At 40.0% G+C, this 19,730-nt stretch overlaps 1 protein-coding gene across 1 annotated transcript; it reads left to right on the forward strand.

The window, feature by feature from the left end:
* The first annotated feature begins 3,328 nt into the window (after positions 1–3,328).
* On the forward strand, positions 3,329–18,701 carry ALDH7A1 (aldehyde dehydrogenase 7 family member A1). Its single transcript, XM_064176783.1, has 18 exons — positions 3,329–3,544; positions 3,682–3,735; positions 4,696–4,761; positions 6,054–6,134; positions 7,726–7,849; positions 8,406–8,538; positions 9,116–9,160; positions 10,127–10,204; positions 10,999–11,096; positions 12,060–12,101; positions 13,218–13,312; positions 14,142–14,226; positions 14,788–14,894; positions 15,600–15,716; positions 16,161–16,258; positions 16,417–16,490; positions 17,350–17,425; positions 18,181–18,701. The coding sequence occupies exons 1-18, from the start codon at positions 3,371–3,373 to the stop codon at positions 18,233–18,235; spliced, it is 1,602 nt and encodes a 533-aa protein (XP_064032853.1). The 5' UTR covers positions 3,329–3,370; the 3' UTR covers positions 18,236–18,701.
* The last annotated feature ends 1,029 nt before the right edge of the window (positions 18,702–19,730 follow it).

The following is a 19,730-nucleotide window of genomic DNA, read 5'->3' on the forward strand; positions in this document are numbered from 1 at the left end:
AGATCACTAAAATTGATCTTTTCCCAACCATAATTATATCCTTATGGCAGAATAATGTTCCATTACAGGTTTTAAATATCACAGATCCCAAAATGTGGTCTTGCTACTGTACACAAGACATTCAAACACAAATTGTCATATTAGCACGATCACACTGCAAATTCCTCTTCACCACAGACATCTAATTTATCACTAAAATTGTCTTTAATAAATAAAGAGTTAAAATATGAAGGTCAGTATTACCATGTGTAACAAACAGGAAAAAATATATACTGAGTGTGATGTGGAGATTTTCACTCTCCCTGTTCCACTAGCTCTTCTGCAAACTCTCCTGCAATTTGCCTTGCTCTGCATGTGTGGAACACAGGTGCAAGTTATGCCTGTTCTGCATTTCAGACACTACCCTGAATTCACACCTCAATTGGCCTTGGGCATACAAGGAAGAAAGAAGCTTGGGCCCCACACTAATGTTTTATACAGATTCAACCACATCTGTACTATGGTGGATCTTTGAAAAGCCACATCACTTATATAGCTAGTCCTGCATATCTGATTGCTAACCAATATGATGCAGGGAGTCTTAAATGCGTCCTAAAAGGGCTTTGTATGACCTGTGACAGTGGCAATTTCATCTGCTTGGACATGCTGGAGAAAAAAAAAAAAAATCAACAGAGCCAAGTCAGGCACAGTTTTGATTTCTTTGCAGCTTGACCAGTAGCTACTGTTCCAGTAGGTGTGTATAGTTACGGCTGAAGGATCCGATGGCTTATGGTGACAGAGAGCCTGTGAAATTGAAACCACATTGTCTTATACTTCAGCTTCTGCACTAAATATTTGAGAGTCCAAATTTTTGCTAGGCCAAATTCATAGGTTGGACACATCTTGGAGCTCAGTTACTGTGAAGTGCCTCTTTGACCACACAGATAGATATCTAAGGACAAAAAAAGAGAGTCTTCACAAAATTGTGCAGTGCATTAGGAAACATCACCCCTCAAAGATAATCAGCTTTAGCTAACTGTACCCTCTCCATCAGGAAGTGTGAAGGATCACTGCTCCCTGTGGAATGGTGAGCTGGAGGGCCTTCAGCAGCCAAAGTCACAGTCCAGATTGAGAGGTGGTATGGCATTATGAAGTTGGTCTGACTTGATGACAGGAAGACAACCTGCTGGTCAGAGTTAGGAACAAGTGTTCAGCTGACAAGCAGATCCCATGGTAATGTCAGAGGCCAAAAGCCCCTGGATCAAAGTCTGGCACACTACAACCTTGTCCAAGCAGAGGCATGCCTGTGGATGAGCCATGGCAGGAGGCACCAAAGGCTCAAGGCTGAGTTTCAGTCAGTGCCTGGAGGTAGGGCTGTCAGATAGAGGCACCAGAAAAGGCTGGCCAGGTCCATTAAGACTCATTGATACCTTCAGGTCCTTTAGACATCAGGTTCACAACCTTGCTATTTAGTACCAGATGAAAGTCTGTGTCCTTGCACTGGAGTACACTACTCCAGTCCCTCTGGGAGGTGTCATGGACAGATTTTATAAGGAAGATCTCCATGAAGTTTCAGTAAAGTCAGCAGAGGACATGACTACTGATGGGAAAAGGTACAGGCTTATTTCCCTGGTGGCACTTTTTTGTTTGTTTGTTTTGGTTTTGTTTGTTTGTTGGTTTTGGTTTGGTTTGGTTTTGGGACAATGAAGGCTATGCAAGGATAGTTAATGGCTACAGTGGCCTCTTGGTTAAGTGGATGGGGTACTCCTTCTACAGGTTCTAAGGCAGGTACATAGCTGCTACAGCTCCAGCTTCATCAGGTGCTACATGCTGTGCAGCCAGTGGGAGCCTATTGCATCTATATATTTGACCTATGTACTAAACCAACCTTCAGAGGAAAAGATCTCTACTGCAAGTAAGAGTCATCAGGATACATAACAGCTCAAGTAGTGCTTCACACCTCTGGGTCGCTGTATCAAAACAAACTCACTCCAGGTCAGGTGTGATGGAGACCTATAGTAGAAGGTTTTGGTGGGCTATGGTAGCCAGATGATGAACAAACAGCTCTGAGGACTGATCTGCCATAACATCTGGATAGCTTGTTGAGGTCAAGTTTGTAAAAGCACTGTTTCAAAGCAGGAGAAGAAAGCCTGTATTGCTGTTTTTTGATGGTGTTTGTTCTCCAGGTAGATGTAGACTTCATCCTCCTGCTTAAGAGTTTTACTTTTCAGATACAATAATTTCTGGTTTAACTTGCATTTCCTCAAGATACTTAATATATTCCTCTCAAAAGTCAATAGCTTTCTGCCTATTACAAGTTTTGAAGTATTCAAACCCAGCATTTTTGTGCAAGTGACAGTCAGATTTTGCATGCTGTGAAGCCAATGACTTCTTCAGCTCTTGAACCTTCCTAAACTACTTTATAATACTAATCCATTTATACCATCTGAAGATACTTTGTGTTCAAAAAAGTTACTCAAACAACCATTAAAAAATATTTATAGTTAATGCAATTCATGGTGAGCAAAAGTGTGTAGTTGTGGAAGTTTAAAAAAAAAAAAAGTGTTCTTGAGATCAGTGAGTGGCATTTTTAGTCTCTCCTGTATGTGCCAATGCATTTAAAGGCAAGCACTGGGGTTTGTTCCTAAGTGGTCTGGTCATTCAGAAAATGCTTCACTCCTGAAAACAAATAATATTTAGTGATCATAATAAGTAATCTAAATTTATAAAGCCTCCTAGGGGAAATTATGCTTTAAAAATGTATGGTAAATATCACCTGTAGCTGTGCAAGATGTATAACGTGAGACAAGTATGTTAGTACACAGGAAAGGACAACTATGAAGATTGTAAAATCTCAAAATACTGAAGCGTGGCTAAGTGGCTGTCCTAGAAGCTGAAGCCTCATCTTTTAACTGACATTCGAGAACAATATTGAAGAACGAAAATAGTAGTGCATGCTTTACGGATTATTATTATTATTATTACTACTCTGTCGAGTAAGAATAACTGCATTTCTCCCCCTGTTTTGATTACTGTTATTTCCCCTGCAATCAGAAATATCCTCCCTCCCCCCCCCCTTTCTAGGGGAAGCTGTAACGTGGGAGAAGTTGGTACTCTACCGGTTCCGGGCTCTATTAACCTGGGCTCACGGCGGGCAGCCGGTGAGTAAACAGGAAGTGGCCACACAAGAATCACACAGCTGCTACAGAGAGGGCAGAGAGCGAGACAGCGGGCAGGGGGCAGGCGGGGAGGCGGTAAACGGGGAGGGACCCGGATTTGGGGGCGCCACTACACTCCCACCAATGGGAGCCCTCGGCAGGCGGGCGGAGTGGGGCGGGACTGGGCGCTGCCGGCATTGAGGCGTGCTCCCCCTGCGGTGGGACCACTGGAGATGTTGGGGATTCGGTATGCGATTGTCTCGTTGCTGCCTCTACGGGCTGGGTTTCGGGCAGCCGCCATGTCTACGCTGCTGATCAGTCAGCCGCGCTACGCCTGGCTGCGGGAGTTGGGCCTGCAGGAGGAAAACCCAGGCGTGTACAATGGGCTCTGGGGCGGCAGTGGCCAGGTACGGACAGCGGCGCGGCCTGTGGGGGTGGAGCGGCCCTGGCGGGGCAGTATGGCTATTCCGCGGCGAGGCCGGGCCTCGCCGGGGCGCCGGGGTTTGCGCCCGCCCTGCTGCTCATTCCCTGCCTTGTGCTGTAGGTGGTGACGACGTACTGCCCTGCCAACAACGAGCCCATCGCAAGCGTCCGGCAGGTAAGCACGTCTCAGCCCGGCCAGGCCCAGCCTGCCTGGGGAGTTTGGCGGGCCGGGACCCCGCACTTGCTGGATCGGGAAGAGCTCTCGTTGCCTCCGTGGCCGGGGTGACGGGTGTTTGGGCGCAGTTTTGGGACCTGCACCTCTTCTCAACCCGGCTTACCAAGAGCACGAACCCATCGGGGTTGGTGACGGTAGGGGTTTTGGGGTCGTTTAATCCAGAGGTGAAGCTCATCACTGCTCGGGCCATTGGCTGGAAATAAACGTATGGCTTTTGTATGAGGAAAACCGAGCCATTCACGTTTTTTTTTTTTTTATCTCTCCAGCCCCTGCTCTTGCATGTACTGTTGAGAAGAGCAAGGGTCTTCCCTTCCTGTTACTGGTTTTAGCGGGCGTTGCAGAATAGGAGTGGATTGTTCAGTGAATCTGAGTGGCTAGGAGGAGACACGAAGGAAAGCCGTGAGTTGTGCTATCCTTCTCCTTTTGGAAATTAGGACTCGAATAGTGCTTGTTGACTGCTAAGGCTGAGGTAGTAGGACCGTCCTCACAGCTTTGGTTTAATACTGTTGAAGAGTACTAGTAAATTAGGAAAAGAAGATACATGAATACACGATGAATGCTTCCCTTTCAGCCATTCTTTAAGGAGCATCCTTTGTCCTCTCAAGGAAAATGTCTGCTCACCTCTAACCTTTTTTTTTTTTTTGGGGGGGGGAGGAGTTGTTTCTTCATTTTGTTTTCCCTTTTAGGCAGCACATATGTTTTTTTCTTGACAGTTACTTTAATCAACTCAATATGCCATATTAGTACCAAAACGATGGCAGGTAATATACTTCCTGTGAAAGTGGTATTCTGTAATGCAGTGTGAAATGTCTTGAGTTGGATGCAGGAGCTTTTCTGTGATGTTCATGTTGAGATTTTGGCTTTCCTAACTTGTTTTTCGTCTACGTGCTTCTTCCTTAGGCGAGTTTGGAGGATTATGAAGACACAGTAAAGAAGGCTAAAGAGGCATGGAAGGTCTGGGCTGATGTAAGTTAACAGATTTCTCTTATATTAAGTTGTCTTGTCAGGTGGAGCTGTAAAAAAATGTTCATATTGTGTAAGTCGCATTTAAGTAAAAACCCACAAGGTAAACATTATCAGACAATTTGTGCACATTAGAGGTGAGGTCAGTGAGGTACAAAGATAAGAACTCTGACTTGTGGAAAATATTTGTTTTGAAAAATCTGGTAAATTTACCCAGGTGCATGCCTGTGAGCTATTGCCAAACAGGTCTGCCGAAGTTCAGAAAGAAACACTGTAGCAGGAAAATTATCTCTATAGGTGTGCTTAACTTCATGTTGCCACATGATTTTTCCAGGGACAACTCTCTAAAGTAGTCCAAGACAGACAAGTCTGTCTTGTCATGGTGATCTTGTTCCTGTGTGGTGAAGAAGACAGTTTTTTTCATTCATCACCTGTCCTGGTATTTCACAAAACAGCTATGTTAGTCCAAAATTTTCATGTTACATTGCTGTGTCAATGGCTAAGCTATTTCTCCTTAGCAAGCTGTAGTTCTCAGTGCACTTGTACCAGGTGTGTCCAGTCAGCATCCATTTTCTTGCTGGCCAAGCTTGGTTTTTGTAGCTACTGGCCATTTTGTTTATGCAAGCTGAAACCTGAATTTTATAAGGTTTTGGACAGTGTGTTCTATCCAGCAAAATAGTTTGCTTTGCCTGGAGAGAACAAAGTTTAGGATAAACACATTTGTATTCTTTACTCCTCTCTTTCCAGAAAACTGCTGTTGATCAGTAGTTTCTTATCCTGTAAACAGTTTTGCGTATGCGTGGTTTGTTTGCTGATACATTAAAAAAATCTATTTGAGACTTCTGTACAGGCATCTCATCATCTGCTAACAGAATAAATGTTTTCAACCGTCGTCATACTGTAAAAAAAAGAATGTGATACTAAGTACACTTCAAAAGCTCAGAAACTATTAATTGCCTTTGTAAAAAAATATTGTTTCTTAAGGTGCAGCTAATTGTTTGGGGGCATTGAGTGGTTGAACAGAAGTAATAGAACTAACAGTCTGAGTGCTTCTAGTGGTAATAGAACTGAACTTTTGAAAAGACATAAATGTGTGCAGTGTCTGTAAGGCAGGGATTAGTTTCTTGCAAGCAGTCCACGTGAGAAAAATAACAGGTAGCGAGTCTTGGGCAGATAGGGGCAAAAAAACCAGTGATTCTTTACTGCAGAGCTGGAAGAGCAACAGTATTTATCTAGTAGAAGTCACAGATGTTCTGTCTCAAATAGATTCTTCTGTTTCCTTCTGTTTTAACTAGATCCCTGCACCTAAGCGTGGAGAAATAGTGCGACAGATTGGTGATGCCCTGAGACAAAAAATAAAAGCTCTAGGAAGCTTGGTAAGGCGTTTCAAAAAGCAGCTTAACTTTGGGGGAAGGAGAGGTGTGTCCAGATTGTTTTTTCTCAGTTTTTAACCTAATCACTCTGCAGTACTAACCTCAGTTGTTAAACTGCTGTTAGTTTTGCTAGGCTGTCTAAACAAATTTTATTTTTTAAAAGGGAAATAAAAGATTTGATTCTGGCATCCTACACTGAAAATGATAATATATTAATAGGAAGAGAAAGTGTGATCCATTCTGACCCTGTACTACAGCCCGCAGAAGTTTTGCAATTGTTGCCCTGCAACATTACCATTTTTGTTTCAGAGCAGAATAATCCAGCTTTTCCAATTTATTCCATGCCTGGTCCACAATGCCTGCACACATCTTTGATTAATCAGTGAATAACTCAGGAAAAGCTGAATCTCTTGTAATGAAGAAACATGTGTTGAGTCTTACTTGGTGTACAGATAAACTTGGCACTAGTGGGAGACAAGGAAGTTTTTTACTGTGGCAGTTTGAGCTGATTTTCTAGCGCAGACATAGGGGAGAGGTGAACATTCCAGGGATAGGCCACATAATGGCAACAATGGATAAGTTAATATAATTTCACTGGAGCATCAAGAGCTTTATGTCTAGAAGCACAGCTTGTTCTTTCCCCTTGCTGGCTTCTGCTGCTTGAGCTGTGCCTGCTGTTATCTTGCCCTGCTGCTGTTTTATCTACTGCTTCTTTTGCTGCTTCACTGCCATTTGACCTCTTCACCATCTTCCTTAAGGTTATTATATTTTTTTTTCCTCTAGTAGTTTGTTTCTCTTTATACTGTTATACTTGAACTAATAGAAATACAGTTTCATCTTTCCATGACTTTCCAAAGAAAAAAAATCCGTGTTGTGGTGAGTTTATTCTATCGGGGGAGGGTTCCGCTCTAACTCGGGACATTATTTTGGCGCTTTTCCAAACATGGGGCATCTTGGTTTGTTTTTTCTTCTGTCAGGAGCCCTTTTGCTATGGTTGAGGAGCTTCAGAAGTATGCTCGACTCATGAAGCAAAGGGAAGAGGATCCAGGGGAGGGTACATTGGCTGGTGTGAAGGCTAGTACCCTTGTGGGTAAAAGGAATGGAAAGGCTAGAGTTAAGGGAAGATATACTCAGGAGATGGATGATAGTGATGATGAGGAGAAAGCCCCACATTGGGTGCCAAAATAATGTACCAAGTTAGGGACATTATTAGATGAAATTGTATTTCTTATAGTTCAAGTAAAACAGTATAAAGAGAAATAAACTACTAGAGGGAAAAAAAATATAATAACCTTAAGGAAGATGGGGAAGAGGTCAAGCAGCAGCGAAAGCAGCAAAAGCAGCAGCAGCCAAAACAGCAGGAGGGGAAGATAGCAGCAGGCACAGCTCAAGCAGCAGAAGCCAGCAAGGGGAAAGAACAAGCTGTGCTTCTAGACATAAAGCTCTTGATGCTCCAATGAAATTATATTAACTTATCCATTGTTGCCATTATGTGGCCTATCCCTGGAATGTTCACCTCTCCCCTATGTCTGCGCTAGAAAATCAGCTCAAACGGCCACATTTGCAAAACAATTCTGTCTTTCTTTTTTTTCAGGTCTCCTTGGAGATGGGAAAGATTTTTGTTGAGGGTATTGGTGAAGTGCAGGAGTATGTTGATGTCTGTGATTATGCTGTTGGTTTGTCCCGAATGATTGGTGGACCTATTTTGCCTTCAGAAAGTAAGTGTGCCTGTATGTATGTATGTTCTTTGCCTTTCTTTGTACAAATGGGTGTCCTATGGCAAAACTGCTGTGTTACAAGTTATGAGGGTGTATGTTGTCCGGGAATAGATGGTGCTGATAAACAATAGCACCACCTAACGGATTATCTAGCCTGTGGCATATAGCAAGCAAAGCATCATATTTTTCTCTCTTCTGGTTGAAGCAGTAGATTCTCTCTGATTCTTTGTTAATGAAGGTGCTGGGGAGAGTATGTAAAAAGTTTGCTACATGCTTAGAAATGAGAGACTGATTTGTCAGTTGATTAACAGTCACCATTCTCTTAACTGAATAGTTAAAATAGAAAAGCTCTGTGTTGTCATTTTATTAGGTGTTGCCACAGCCTAACTAGCCTTGCTGCAGTAAGCTACAGAGTGGATACCATATATATAGAGCCCATAAGTTAATGCTGTGGAGGACAAAAGGGTGGTTGTTAGGCCCCTTGCTCACATGGTTTCCTTTTTGAAAAACATACTAAATGGATGCAAATGGTATTACACAGTGATTTTACTTTCAGGACCTGGACATGCGCTTGTAGAGCAGTGGAATCCTGTTGGGTTAGTAGGAATCATCACAGCCTTTAATTTCCCTGTAGCAGTTTATGGGTGGAACAGTGCAATTGCAATTATCTGTGGAAATACTTGCCTCTGGTAAGTTAATGGCTCTCCAATGTGCCGACAGTGTTTTTAAATCAGAGCTATTATCTGGGGCATGAAATTGTTCTCCAATGTCTGGTGTTTCTGTATGTTTGGTTCTATTGCATGTAGGCCTAATTTCTGATTCTTTTTAGGCTAACTTGTAGTCAATGAGCTTTGCTTTTATTTTTGGATATTTTTTGATAACCTCTATGAAGTATTGATGTTCAGACCTGTCCAAATGGCCTGTTTTTAATAAAGATCCCAGGCTGGGGTCTTGCAGCATTGGTGGAGAGTAGTTTCAGAATTGGTGTAACTAAAATTAAGACTCCTTTATTTCCTGTCCCAACTTCTGCTTCACCTTCATCATCTTACTGCAGTTTAGCGTGTTGCATAGCTCTTGCTCATATGGATTTCAGTAGTAGCTCATAGTGCTTAGCTGTGGAAAGAAGCACTGGAATTCCTGTATTAGCATGCATCTGAAAACCAGTCTAACCAAAATATTCCATTCACATACCATTGAAGTTGCATATTTGAATGATTTCTTATGCTCAACTGAAAACAATCTCATTCTTACCTGTTTTATTTGTAGGAAGGGTGCCCCTACAACATCTCTTACTAGTGTTGCTGTAACAAAGTGAGTTCTGGTTTCTTTGCTTTCTATTTTGCTTTTTAAGCAACTTATTTTATGTTTGAGGTAGTGCTTAGTGGTCAGAATTGCTTCCCTCTTGTTACCTAAAATGTAAAACCATATATGTAAGGCATTATTCATACTGACTGCCATATTTTTTTTTCTGGGGCCAGGGCTGTGCACAGGACCGAAGCACAGCTAGCTATATGGTTTGCTTCTTTATAGAAAAGAAATTTCTCACAAAATTCAGCTTCCTTTAATCATGCACTCATGCCTTTTTTGGGTGCCTCAGCCCAACATGAGTGTCCATTTTCTTGGCACATTCTTCTGACTGCCTATATAGATCTATATCCTGAAGATGCCTTCACACAATCCCTTATTATTCAAACCTAGTAATACCTTAGCATGCATTTCCAGGTTTCAGAATTGTTTTCTGTATAAAAACAAGATGTCACTCAAAGAAGAAATGCCAGTGTTACGTCAGGTTTATTGTTATTTTCCTTACTTCATTAGCTTTTTTTAGTATTTCAGTTGTGTGCTAAACATTAAAAGGCTCCTTTAAAATAATAAACTGGCAAGTTTTGTAGCTTTGTCATTAACATCTGAGGACAGTGGCCTGAAACCGATGAATATTTTATATAGATCCATGAAATTACATAAATATCTCTTTATAATGGTGAGTGTGTAAGCAAGTTTTCTGCACATTGATGTAATACTTAAGTTGTGCCACTTGTATGAACACATAATGACTATGTTTTATACTCTTACTTCTATGCAAGCTGTGACTGCAACACTGAAGTCCTTGTTGAGAGAAGTGTATTAGGTATTGTACAAACCTCACGTCATTTAACTACAAGACTGCTGCTTTTTGAAGTCTGTAGGTTCTTCATGTGTGTGATCAGACAGGTCTAGTAGTTAATTTCTATGTGCACTTGTAAGAAATCTTTGTAATTTTTACACATTTGATTCTAGAATAATTGCCAAAGTTTTGGAGGATAACAAATTGCCTGGAGCAATCTGTTCACTGGTTTGTGGTGGAGCAGACATTGGGTAAGTAACATTTCTTGTTCTTTGGAGATGTGTAGAAAGCAAAGCATGTTGATTGAGGTAACTCTTGTAAATTGGTTGTTCTGATCTCTAGGAGTTCCCAGTACATTCACATACCTGTTGCCATCATTTTTACCAGCTGCTCTGAAACTCTGGCCCTGCTGTAAACATAATACACATTTCTACTAACTGTTGAGCAATCGGCTGCTAACAAATAGCTTACTATTTAATTAAGAAGCATGACTAAGTTTATATTCCACTTCTGCATATGCTTACATTCAAAGAATGTAGCTACTACTGAATTTCACTCACAGTGTTTTTATTTAAGAGTTTTCAATTTCTAGACCACTTATGGAGGAACATCCATACTTACACAGGACTCTGCACTTGCTCACAGATGAGTTCTTGTGCTTGGAAGCTGTGCAAATAAAATTGTTTTCTTTGATTATTACAACATGGAAATTCCTGATAAAAATGTGTATTCAAGTGTATGTTTTGAGTGGTTCAATAAAAGGTGGAATAAGTGTAAGTATTAAAACCAGTCATAGGTATACGTATTTTTGTAGGGAACATAACAATTAGAGCTGATCTCATCTGGATGAAAAGAGCCTTATTCCTCTTTTTTGCCTAAGAACAAGCTTTCTTTGTGTCTTCTCGATCACTTACTGGTGGCTTTGGAAGTAGTAGCTCTGACTTTAAAGCATCTCCCTGATTGAGCTTGGTTTATGTTGAATGTGCAAGCAGCTTTTCCAGCTGTTCACTCCTCCACTGAACATGATGTTGCGTCTTTTGTGCAGGACAGTAATGGCAAAAGATGAAAGAATGGACCTGTTGTCTTTCACTGGCAGCACAAAAGTGGGCAAGCAAGTAGCACTTATGGTTCAGGAGAGATTTGGTGAGTGTGTAGGGTCTCCTCTACTTATTTCCATGTCTGGAAAAGGCAGGAGTGCCCTGCAGGATTTTGAAGTAGCATCTTGTTTCAATGAACTCTTGTGTTACCCTTTTGTTTGTTTGTTTTGTTAACTTGGTGCAAATAGGATGTTTGTTATAGCTCAGAGCTATATCTGTGTTTCTTTACTTAGTTCTGTCACAATCCATCTTTTTTTGTGGTCATGCAGTTAGTCTGGGGAAGATGTCCATGAATATAATTGTATGGAGAGTCAGAATGAACAGCAGAGTCTCTGGTCTTTTAGGAATGTGTTTGTGGAGATATGCTCCCTTGCCTTTTACTTCTTACAAGTACAGGAGAAAAGTCAGGATTTTAAGATACTGGTTTTGTCACAAATATTTAGAAGTTTGAGTCCATGCACAATTGCTGGATTCTAACTTTTTTAGTAGAAAAACTTGTGCACAGAATTTTCCCATCATAAAGGTTTGAAGCTTGCAGGAGTGTAGATAAATAAAATATGTCCACACAGAAGTAGATAGTGATAGTTTCCCTCAGCTTTTGAGATAAAACAGCTGCCAGAGAAACAAGTAAACCCAGCTAAATTTTGTGTTCATTTTGATCTCTGCAGCATCTCCTCTTCTTTGCCTGCATCATACTGTGTTTGCCACAACTTTTTCTGTTTTTTTTTTGTTTGTTTTTTTCCTTTCTGGTGCTATTCTTGTCTACCTTTTTAAACTTTATCTGCCATAAATGTTCTCCAGGTATCTTTCATCACATTATGTGGCAGATGTAGTAGTCAGTAGCTCTGCTTTGGCTAGTGTGGTCAGTTGACAGGTATGCCTAAAACTTTCTGACTATCCAGAAAAATATGGTTAATGAAATCTAGTTGTAGTTAGAGGTGACCTTACTGAATGAAGTGCAGTGAATACATCTGTGCATGACACAACTTGTTTTGTGTGTTTCTATTAGGTCGAAGTCTGCTGGAACTGGGAGGAAACAATGCCGTTATTGGTAATGCCCATAGATGAAATTTGGTAGTATAGAAATGTTTGTAGCTTTTTTTCCCCCCCACAGTTGAAGTTTGAAAAGTATACAGTAGAATGTTGTGGTGTTTTGTTTTGTTTTTGTCTTTGGTATGTGGTATGGTGGAAGGGTATTTTGTTTTTAAAATTAAAAAATGGAAGTTCATGCTCTTGTATTTATTTATTATTAAATGATGAAGGAATGAGAAGCAGTAAGCTCCAGTAAAGGAATGTGGGTGGGGCTCAATATGCTTTTAGTTAGTTCTAATATCATGAGCACTGCATTTTAGAATATAACATAGAATGCATATCTGTATTTCTGTAGCACATTTTACAGCTTCAAGTGTCTATGTGTATGATCTAATTCCCAGATAAGCATAACACAGACACTGTGAAGCTAAGTGATGCAGCAGAAATAAAATATAAGCTAGTTAAATCCCTGAAGTGCTGTCCCGTTGTGTTGTAGCCTTCTGTTCCACTTTTCTGAAGTTCTGAACAAAGTTAATCGCCGATCCAGAACATTAAGCTCTCTTGCCAATCACATTTGAGCAGGTCGTTCTGTTTCCCTATGCTGCTTTACAGACAGTAGCATAAACTTGCATTATGCTTAGAAAATAGTTTCCTTTTTCATGTGAAAATCTGTGCTTTAAACACCCCAGTGTCTTCTCTCCAGATGCATTTGTTCAGCTCATTTATATTTTACTATATATGTGTGTGTTTAGCTCCTTTTTTTGCATGACATCTATATGCACTTAACCATCTTTCTTCATGTTGCTAGACTTCTCAGTGAGAAAAATATGAAGTGAGGAAATGGCAAAAAAATGTTTGCAGTTTCTTGAATTAAAATAAAACTAAAATAATTTATAAGCTTTATTGTAAGAGGCTCTTTTCAATGGTTCAGACCTATGTTTATGTCCTATGTGTGTGTCTAATTCCAGGTGTGAAATGATTTTTGAGGTGTTCCTGTCTTAAGTATGCTATGCCGGTGTGTCTATTCCTAATGTTTTGTGACCGGCCTGTTGGGTTTCTTTATGTTGCTTAGTGTCTTAACTTTTGTATACTACCTCTTTACTTTGAACATGCTGATGTTTTAATTTTTGTTAAGTGTTTGAAGATGCAGATCTGAACCTTGTCATCCCATCTGCTCTATTTGCTGCTGTTGGAACAGCTGGTCAGAGATGTACAACTGCTAGAAGGCTGGTGAGTAAATGCATATTGTCTAGTTCAGGTGGCTCTAAATTGTAATTTCCAAATTAGTGCAGAAAATGCCTAACGATTCCTAATATATAGGGAATAACAGACAGTCTTGCAGACATTTTTACACTCAAAAATGAGAAAACAAAATGATATTTTGTCCTTCTGCTATAATTCTAGTTCTGAAGATTCTGTGTTTTTAAATGTGCCTGATGATAAAGCTCTAAAGTAAAACTTGCTGTGCTTCCTGTGTCTTTTGTCAGTAAGAACTTCGCTAATGCCTGCTGTAAATTTTTGTTGTGAGTTTTAGATTTTTGCAAAACAAGGAGGTGTGTGTTGGTTACTTTACTGCTAATTTTTGACTAATCATTTCCAACAAGTTTAAAAGTGTTACAATGTTAGCCTGTGTCAGTATAGCCTTTTCAGAGTTGGCTTTACTGGGTAAATACTCATCAAAACTGGTGTGGGTTAACTTCAGGTGTAGAGGAAGGGCAGTGATTCTTCAGGTTTTAGCAATAAAAATCGCTTGAATATTTGTCTTAAAACACTTAACTGAAGAGTTTACAGAAGCCATGTCAGACCAATGGTATCAGTGTGATTAACTTAAAACAAGTTTTGTTTCTTTTAAATCTTTATTGTAAAGACTTTAAGTCTTCCTTTCATGCCATTGGTGTTGTTTCAGGCCTTGCTCATGTGTTTACTTTTAACGTTGGGATTAACAAATATGAGCACCGCTATCTGCAGACTTCACTCAGCTCTTCACAGTGCAGTAGTACTTCAGGAATAGTTACGTAGGCCGAGCTGTCTCACAACCCTCTTACCACATTTTGTTTAGTTCCTTCATGAAAGCATCCATGATGAGGTGGTGGCAAAGCTTGCTAAGGCCTATGCCCAGGTCCGCATCGGTGATCCATGGGATTGTAAGTAGTATTTCCAACTCACAGGCTTAGGAGACCAAGTGTGGTGTGGGGTGTTGGTGTGGGGTGTTGGTGTGGGGTGTTGGTGTGGGGTGTTGGTGTGGGGTGTTGGTGTGGGGTGTTGGTGTGGGGTGTTGGTGTGGGGTGGGTTTTGTGGTGTGTTTTGTGGTGTGTTTTGGGGGGTGGGGTGGGGGGGTGGGGTGGGGGGGGTGTTTTGTGGTGTGTTTTGGGGGGTGGGGTGGGGGGTGGGGTTTTTTTGGGGGGTGGGGGGTGGGGTGTGGGGTGTTGTGTGGGGTGTTTTGTGGGGTGGGGTGGGGGGTGGGGTGTGGTGTGTTTTGTTTTCATTCCAAAGGATTATAGGTCATAGATACCTAATTGTAACAGTTTACCAGGGAGTGGGGAGAGCTGCTTTCATTTAGAATGACAAACTCTGAATGGAGGATGAGGAGGCTGGCTAATACTGCCCATCATGGACAGATGAAATAATTAGTCTCAAAATGTAATTGTAAGAATATTTGCAAAGGTACAGTTTTTCTAAAAGTGTCTTTGAACCTTCTGTTTCAGCTGACACTCTATATGGGCCCCTTCATACCAGAGAGGCAGTGAAAATGTTCCTTGGTGCAGTAGAACAAGCACAACAACAAGGTGGCTCTGTAGTCTGTGGTGGAAAGGCGAGTTGCTTTTATTCTTCCTGCTACATTTATTGCTCTAGGATGAAAAAAACATAACAGTAATGTGATGGCTTAGGCAAAGATTTTGCCTAAGTTTGTTCTGTGAGCCATTACAGGATGTTGAATTAGTCTGAGAATTGAAATGCAGTCCTGTCTTTAGGGTAGAATTAAGAAGCTTGGAAACTACCTTCTTTTCAAGAAATGACTAAGAACTTTTGGGTGTTCCTTGCATGACTCCCTGGTTACAGATGATGGTGAAAATACAAACAAAAATTGCTATTCTATCCTTAGATTCACCATATCAGACCAGGAAATACTGAAGATTCAAGAGAGTCACTTGCCGCCCATCATAATCATATGGGCTGTTTCATTCTCTTTGACTTAGCATTCTGCAAATTCTTTTCCTTCACTGGCATCTCCTTTATTAAGCTTGAAAGATATTAGGAATAGTCAGCTTACAAGTTGGGGAAGAAAGTGTTTTCTGTCAGCTGCTAAACTGAGATTTGATTACATTCTTACTAAATTAAGTAATTCTCCTACATTTTAAATTCTTAGATGACTAAAATTTATTACCTAGTGAGATGATCTGACATCCTGTTTCTAGTTGCTGTGTACAAGTGTAGCAACCAGACCAGAGGGATTCACTTGCTACACTAGTACTGATTTGAACTTGCTTAGTTGTTTTATCTTTTATGTCTTTCAAAGGTTATAAATCGCCCTGGAAACTATGTTGAACCAACCATTGTGACTGGCCTTCGTCATAATGCACCCATTGTCCACACTGAGACGTTTGCCCCCATACTGTATGTGCTGAAATTTAAGGTAAAATAACTATGGGGAATTAATCAGTTGCTGGATGCACTAACATAGGTGTTAGATGTGCTAACAGAAGAGTCAGGAGAGACATTTCAGATAGAAGCCATGTTCATGTAACAGTCCCAGTCACCTGTTGATCTGCGCTGTGGGATAGCCACTTTAATAGCTTGCCTCACTGTATAGCTACGTCTACACGTTTTCTGTGAAGGTTAAGGTGAGAGTCTGTACAGGAATACATTTTTGTTGTCAATACCAACATGCTCAAAAGTGGTTTCTGTATTTTGTTCAGAGATAGAGGTATCCTGTCCCTGACTGTGCATATGTACTTGCAGGTGGCATTCAGTGTTTACACTATGGCACTGCTATACTGGGTATTTTCTCACAGTGCTTCTTTGTAACTGCTTTACTTTGGATGGCTATGGTTTAACCATTGATACATGCTCTTTTTAGGAAGAAGAGGAGGTTTTTGCCTGGAATAATGAAGTAAAACAAGGTCTTTCCAGCAGTATATTTACCAAAGATTTGGGAAGGATTTTCCGCTGGCTTGGGTATAATTTAAATATTTTTTTACATTTTTGAAGTATAAGATCAGAATCTGTGTTGGCTTTTGTAAACCTGTGCACAATACTAGCTGAGAATTTTACAGACCTCATTTTGGGGGAGGATTCTTTCCTCAACCTGATGAGTAGTTGTCTTGTCTTTGTAGGCCTAAGGGATCTGACTGTGGCATTGTGAATGTCAACATCCCAACTAGCGGGGCAGAGATTGGAGGTGCATTTGGTATGCTACTTAAGCTTTTTTGTTTATTCTTTAAATGTTGAATTACGTTTTTAATTGAAAACAGAGGAGTATTTTTTTTCTAACTTCTCTGCAAGAGAATAGGTCTACTCATCTTGTTTTACAAGGTTTAATCAGTCTATTGAAATAGTTCAATCTGATTGTAGTTAATTTTGCACTATGCTGCCTTAGCAGAAAACATACATTGACTAAAGGTAGTTGAATTTCAGATTTTAAAAATATTTGTATATGGTTTTGAATATTCCATATGTAATTCCCTGTCTCACAAGTAATTATAAATACATTCCAAATGTGTTAGAGATGTGGCAGAGTAAAAACTGTTTAAAACACTTTTAATTAAAAGTTCAGAGCATTTTTGTTGTGTATGTTTGCATACATATATGAAAACTACAGCATAAAGTATTTTTGTGAGAGAAGTCTTTAAATAAGCTTTTACCTTAATTTCTCTTTTATATATATTCTGAAGGAAGTGAAAGGAGGAGAAAAGAAGTATTCACCTTGCTATTTATCAGTACAAGGACTAGCACGTTCTGGTATTAAAAAAAGTCTTTAAAAAAAGGTCTTTGTGTGCCAGCATGATGAGACTTTCAACTCCAGGCAGATACTTTTTAGATCAAGCACAAGGAGAGATCTAGCTATGTGACTTGTATGTGGCACTATTCTAGTAATTCCTTTCAGTTATAAAATAAGGGCAAAGGAATAGGTTTTCCAGCTTGGAAACTCTTTCCAACTCTTGGAGCTATATCTGAAAGATATATCTGGAGATATGCCTGAAATAATCTCAGTCAGGATTCTTGTGTTTCAAAATAATAATTTTTCATTTACAACCTTTGTCCTTCAGGTGGTGAAAAGCATACTGGTGGGGGAAGAGAATCTGGAAGTGATTCTTGGAAGCTTTATATGCGGCGGTCTACTTGGTAAGACAAGACTTTTTAATAAATGTAACTTAGAGGTAAACCTAAAATGTGTAAAACATTGACTGCAGGGAGGTTATTTTAGCTAAATGTGAGGTAGCCATATCTGAGTGCAATTACCTTTTCATGCAGTAATTTACTTCTGTGTTCCTAGTAGAAAATTATTTGAAGGGTCTAGATAAAGAATTTTCTTTGCTTACTGTTCCTCAAAAGGAAAAAAATCAATTTTGTTGTTGTTTCCGCTTGCTTAAGTGTGGCTAAGAAGCACATTAGTGAAGCTTGTCAGGAAATCTGTGAAGTGACAACCAGTGAGGGGGCTGCTATTGTCAGTGATGGGTGATTTAGACAGATGTTGAATATCTGTCCATAGATCTCCTGACAGCCTGTAGTGGTTGACCATTCCCACTATGCTGGCCTCCCTAGCCTTTACCTGTGCTAGCTTTGGTTTCTATGCAAAGGCTTAGGAATGTGAGGAATCCCACCTTGTTTTTTTCTGCTTGGATGTTATCCTAGCAAGAGGTTCAGAAGAGGCTGATAATTCCCTTTGATCTATCAAGAAAGAGATAGTGGTGACTGTTGTCTTGCTCCATATGTGCTTACTGTAATGAAAATCAGTCTGAAGTCAGTTAATCTTAAAATGAGCAAACTGCTTACAGGAGTGTCCTGTATACAAGTGACAGAAATCAGAAGCTTTGTACAGACTGTATCACCTGTCACAGTGATCAAATATGATCATTATATACTTCTTTCTCTTCCAGTACAATTAACTACAGCAAGGATTTGCCATTGGCTCAGGGAATCAAGTTTCAGTAACAGCCTTATCAATGGGGATGCTGTGAACTCTCCTGGCATTTCAGAATTAAGCACCTTCTAAGCCTTATGGAGAAGAAAATTAAATATCTGAAACTTAGTTGCAACAAAGATACCAATTTTGTAAAAAAAAAAAAAAAAAATCAGCTACCCTAAAACTGCTTCAGTATCGGTGTGTGAAATTACTACTTCAGTCTTCAGATGGAAAGTGTGTGGTCTCTGGGAAGAAGAAAGGCTGACTGAAAGTAACAAACTTGGATTCAAGTGGCCTGGATACTCTGTTGCCTTATCACCACTTATAAACACTCACTGTATCTTCTGCCTCCCCGCCATTAGCTGGTATTTTCAGATAGCGTATCCCTACTTCAAATCATGTGCTGAGTTTCCAACAGGCAACTGGTGCTAGGCTGAGGCTGGGCAGTACAGAGCTATTTTTCAAAGTGCAAATAAAAGTACATTTTGAGTGATACTTTGGGCGTCTGTTTTTTGGTTTGTTGGTTGTTGGTTTGTTTTTTTTTCATTGTTCTGGAGCAGGAATATTCAGATGACTGTTGCTTTTCACATACTGTTACTGTTCTCCAGTATAATACCACAGTTTTCCTGCAAATTTGATTTCAGGGTGGAAGTAAAGAGAACACAAAGTTCAAGACAAATCTCTGAAAAGGTGTTATTTTTCATTACATTGAAGTCTTGAAAGCTCAAAGTTGTCTTATGCTTTCCTGGCACAATTCTTACAGGTGTCCCAAAGCTCCATAGATGCAGTAGCAAGGTTACCATCACGTATTCATTTAGCGGCGTATTACAGAGGTAATGAAATGACAGCATTCAAGTTTGGAAGTGAGACTGAGGAAGAAAACAGAATAAATATAGCCTCTCTTGCTCCTAAGACTTTTATTTAATCCCCAAACTATTAATGAAGGGCTACCATCTCTGGTCTTTCATGGACTTTAAGGAGCTTAAAAAGGTCACTTATTGACCTGTGATTTCGACAGGTTTATATCATAGATGTCAGCCTAATACAGCAGCTCAATTTAAAAGCTACATCACATACATCACCTTTGAGTTGGATTTCTTCTAACTGCTTTTTTTACTGAACTTGCTGGCACTTCTGTGGTTTTTAACACATCGCTAGAACTGTACAGTATGACTTCAGAATGTAAACTGCTTTCTAGTTCATATGTGACACTATTTACTATGACCCTGCAAGCTCATGATTGTGTTTCAGAAATAAGGGCTGTATATTTACTGCATAATAACAGATTCCTCTTCCTATCAATTTGACCCAGATGGCATTTGATTTTAAGGCCTTGGTTTAAAGCAGAGCAAATAGCAGAGTAAAGTTTTGTTTTTGTTTCACAATGCACAGCTTTAATGTGTTATCATATTTTTGCATCTTGCTGTTTTTGAAAAAATAGCATGAGTATCTTAGCTGAAGAAGAGGATCCATAGATTTAGGAGTAACAGCAAAGGAGACAAACTAATGGCACAAAGAAAAAGG

Source organism: Pogoniulus pusillus, chromosome Z (assembly GCF_015220805.1).
Source record: "Pogoniulus pusillus isolate bPogPus1 chromosome Z, bPogPus1.pri, whole genome shotgun sequence".
In the NCBI taxonomy this organism is placed as follows: Eukaryota; Metazoa; Chordata; class Aves; order Piciformes; family Lybiidae; genus Pogoniulus; species Pogoniulus pusillus.

What these genes read in the sequence shown, in the direction of transcription:
- ALDH7A1 (XM_064176783.1), top strand. Translation starts at nt 3,371, where the DNA reads ATGTTGGGGATTCGGTATGCGATTGTCTCGTTGCTGCCTCTACGGGCT. An exon ending in CCATCGCAAGCGTCCGGCAG is followed by an intron (nt 3,736 to 4,695) that starts GTAAGCACGTCT and finishes CTTCTTCCTTAG; the next exon opens with GCGAGTTTGGAGGATTATGA. An exon ending in ACCTATTTTGCCTTCAGAAA is followed by an intron (nt 7,850 to 8,405) that starts GTAAGTGTGCCT and finishes TTTTACTTTCAG; the next exon opens with GACCTGGACATGCGCTTGTA.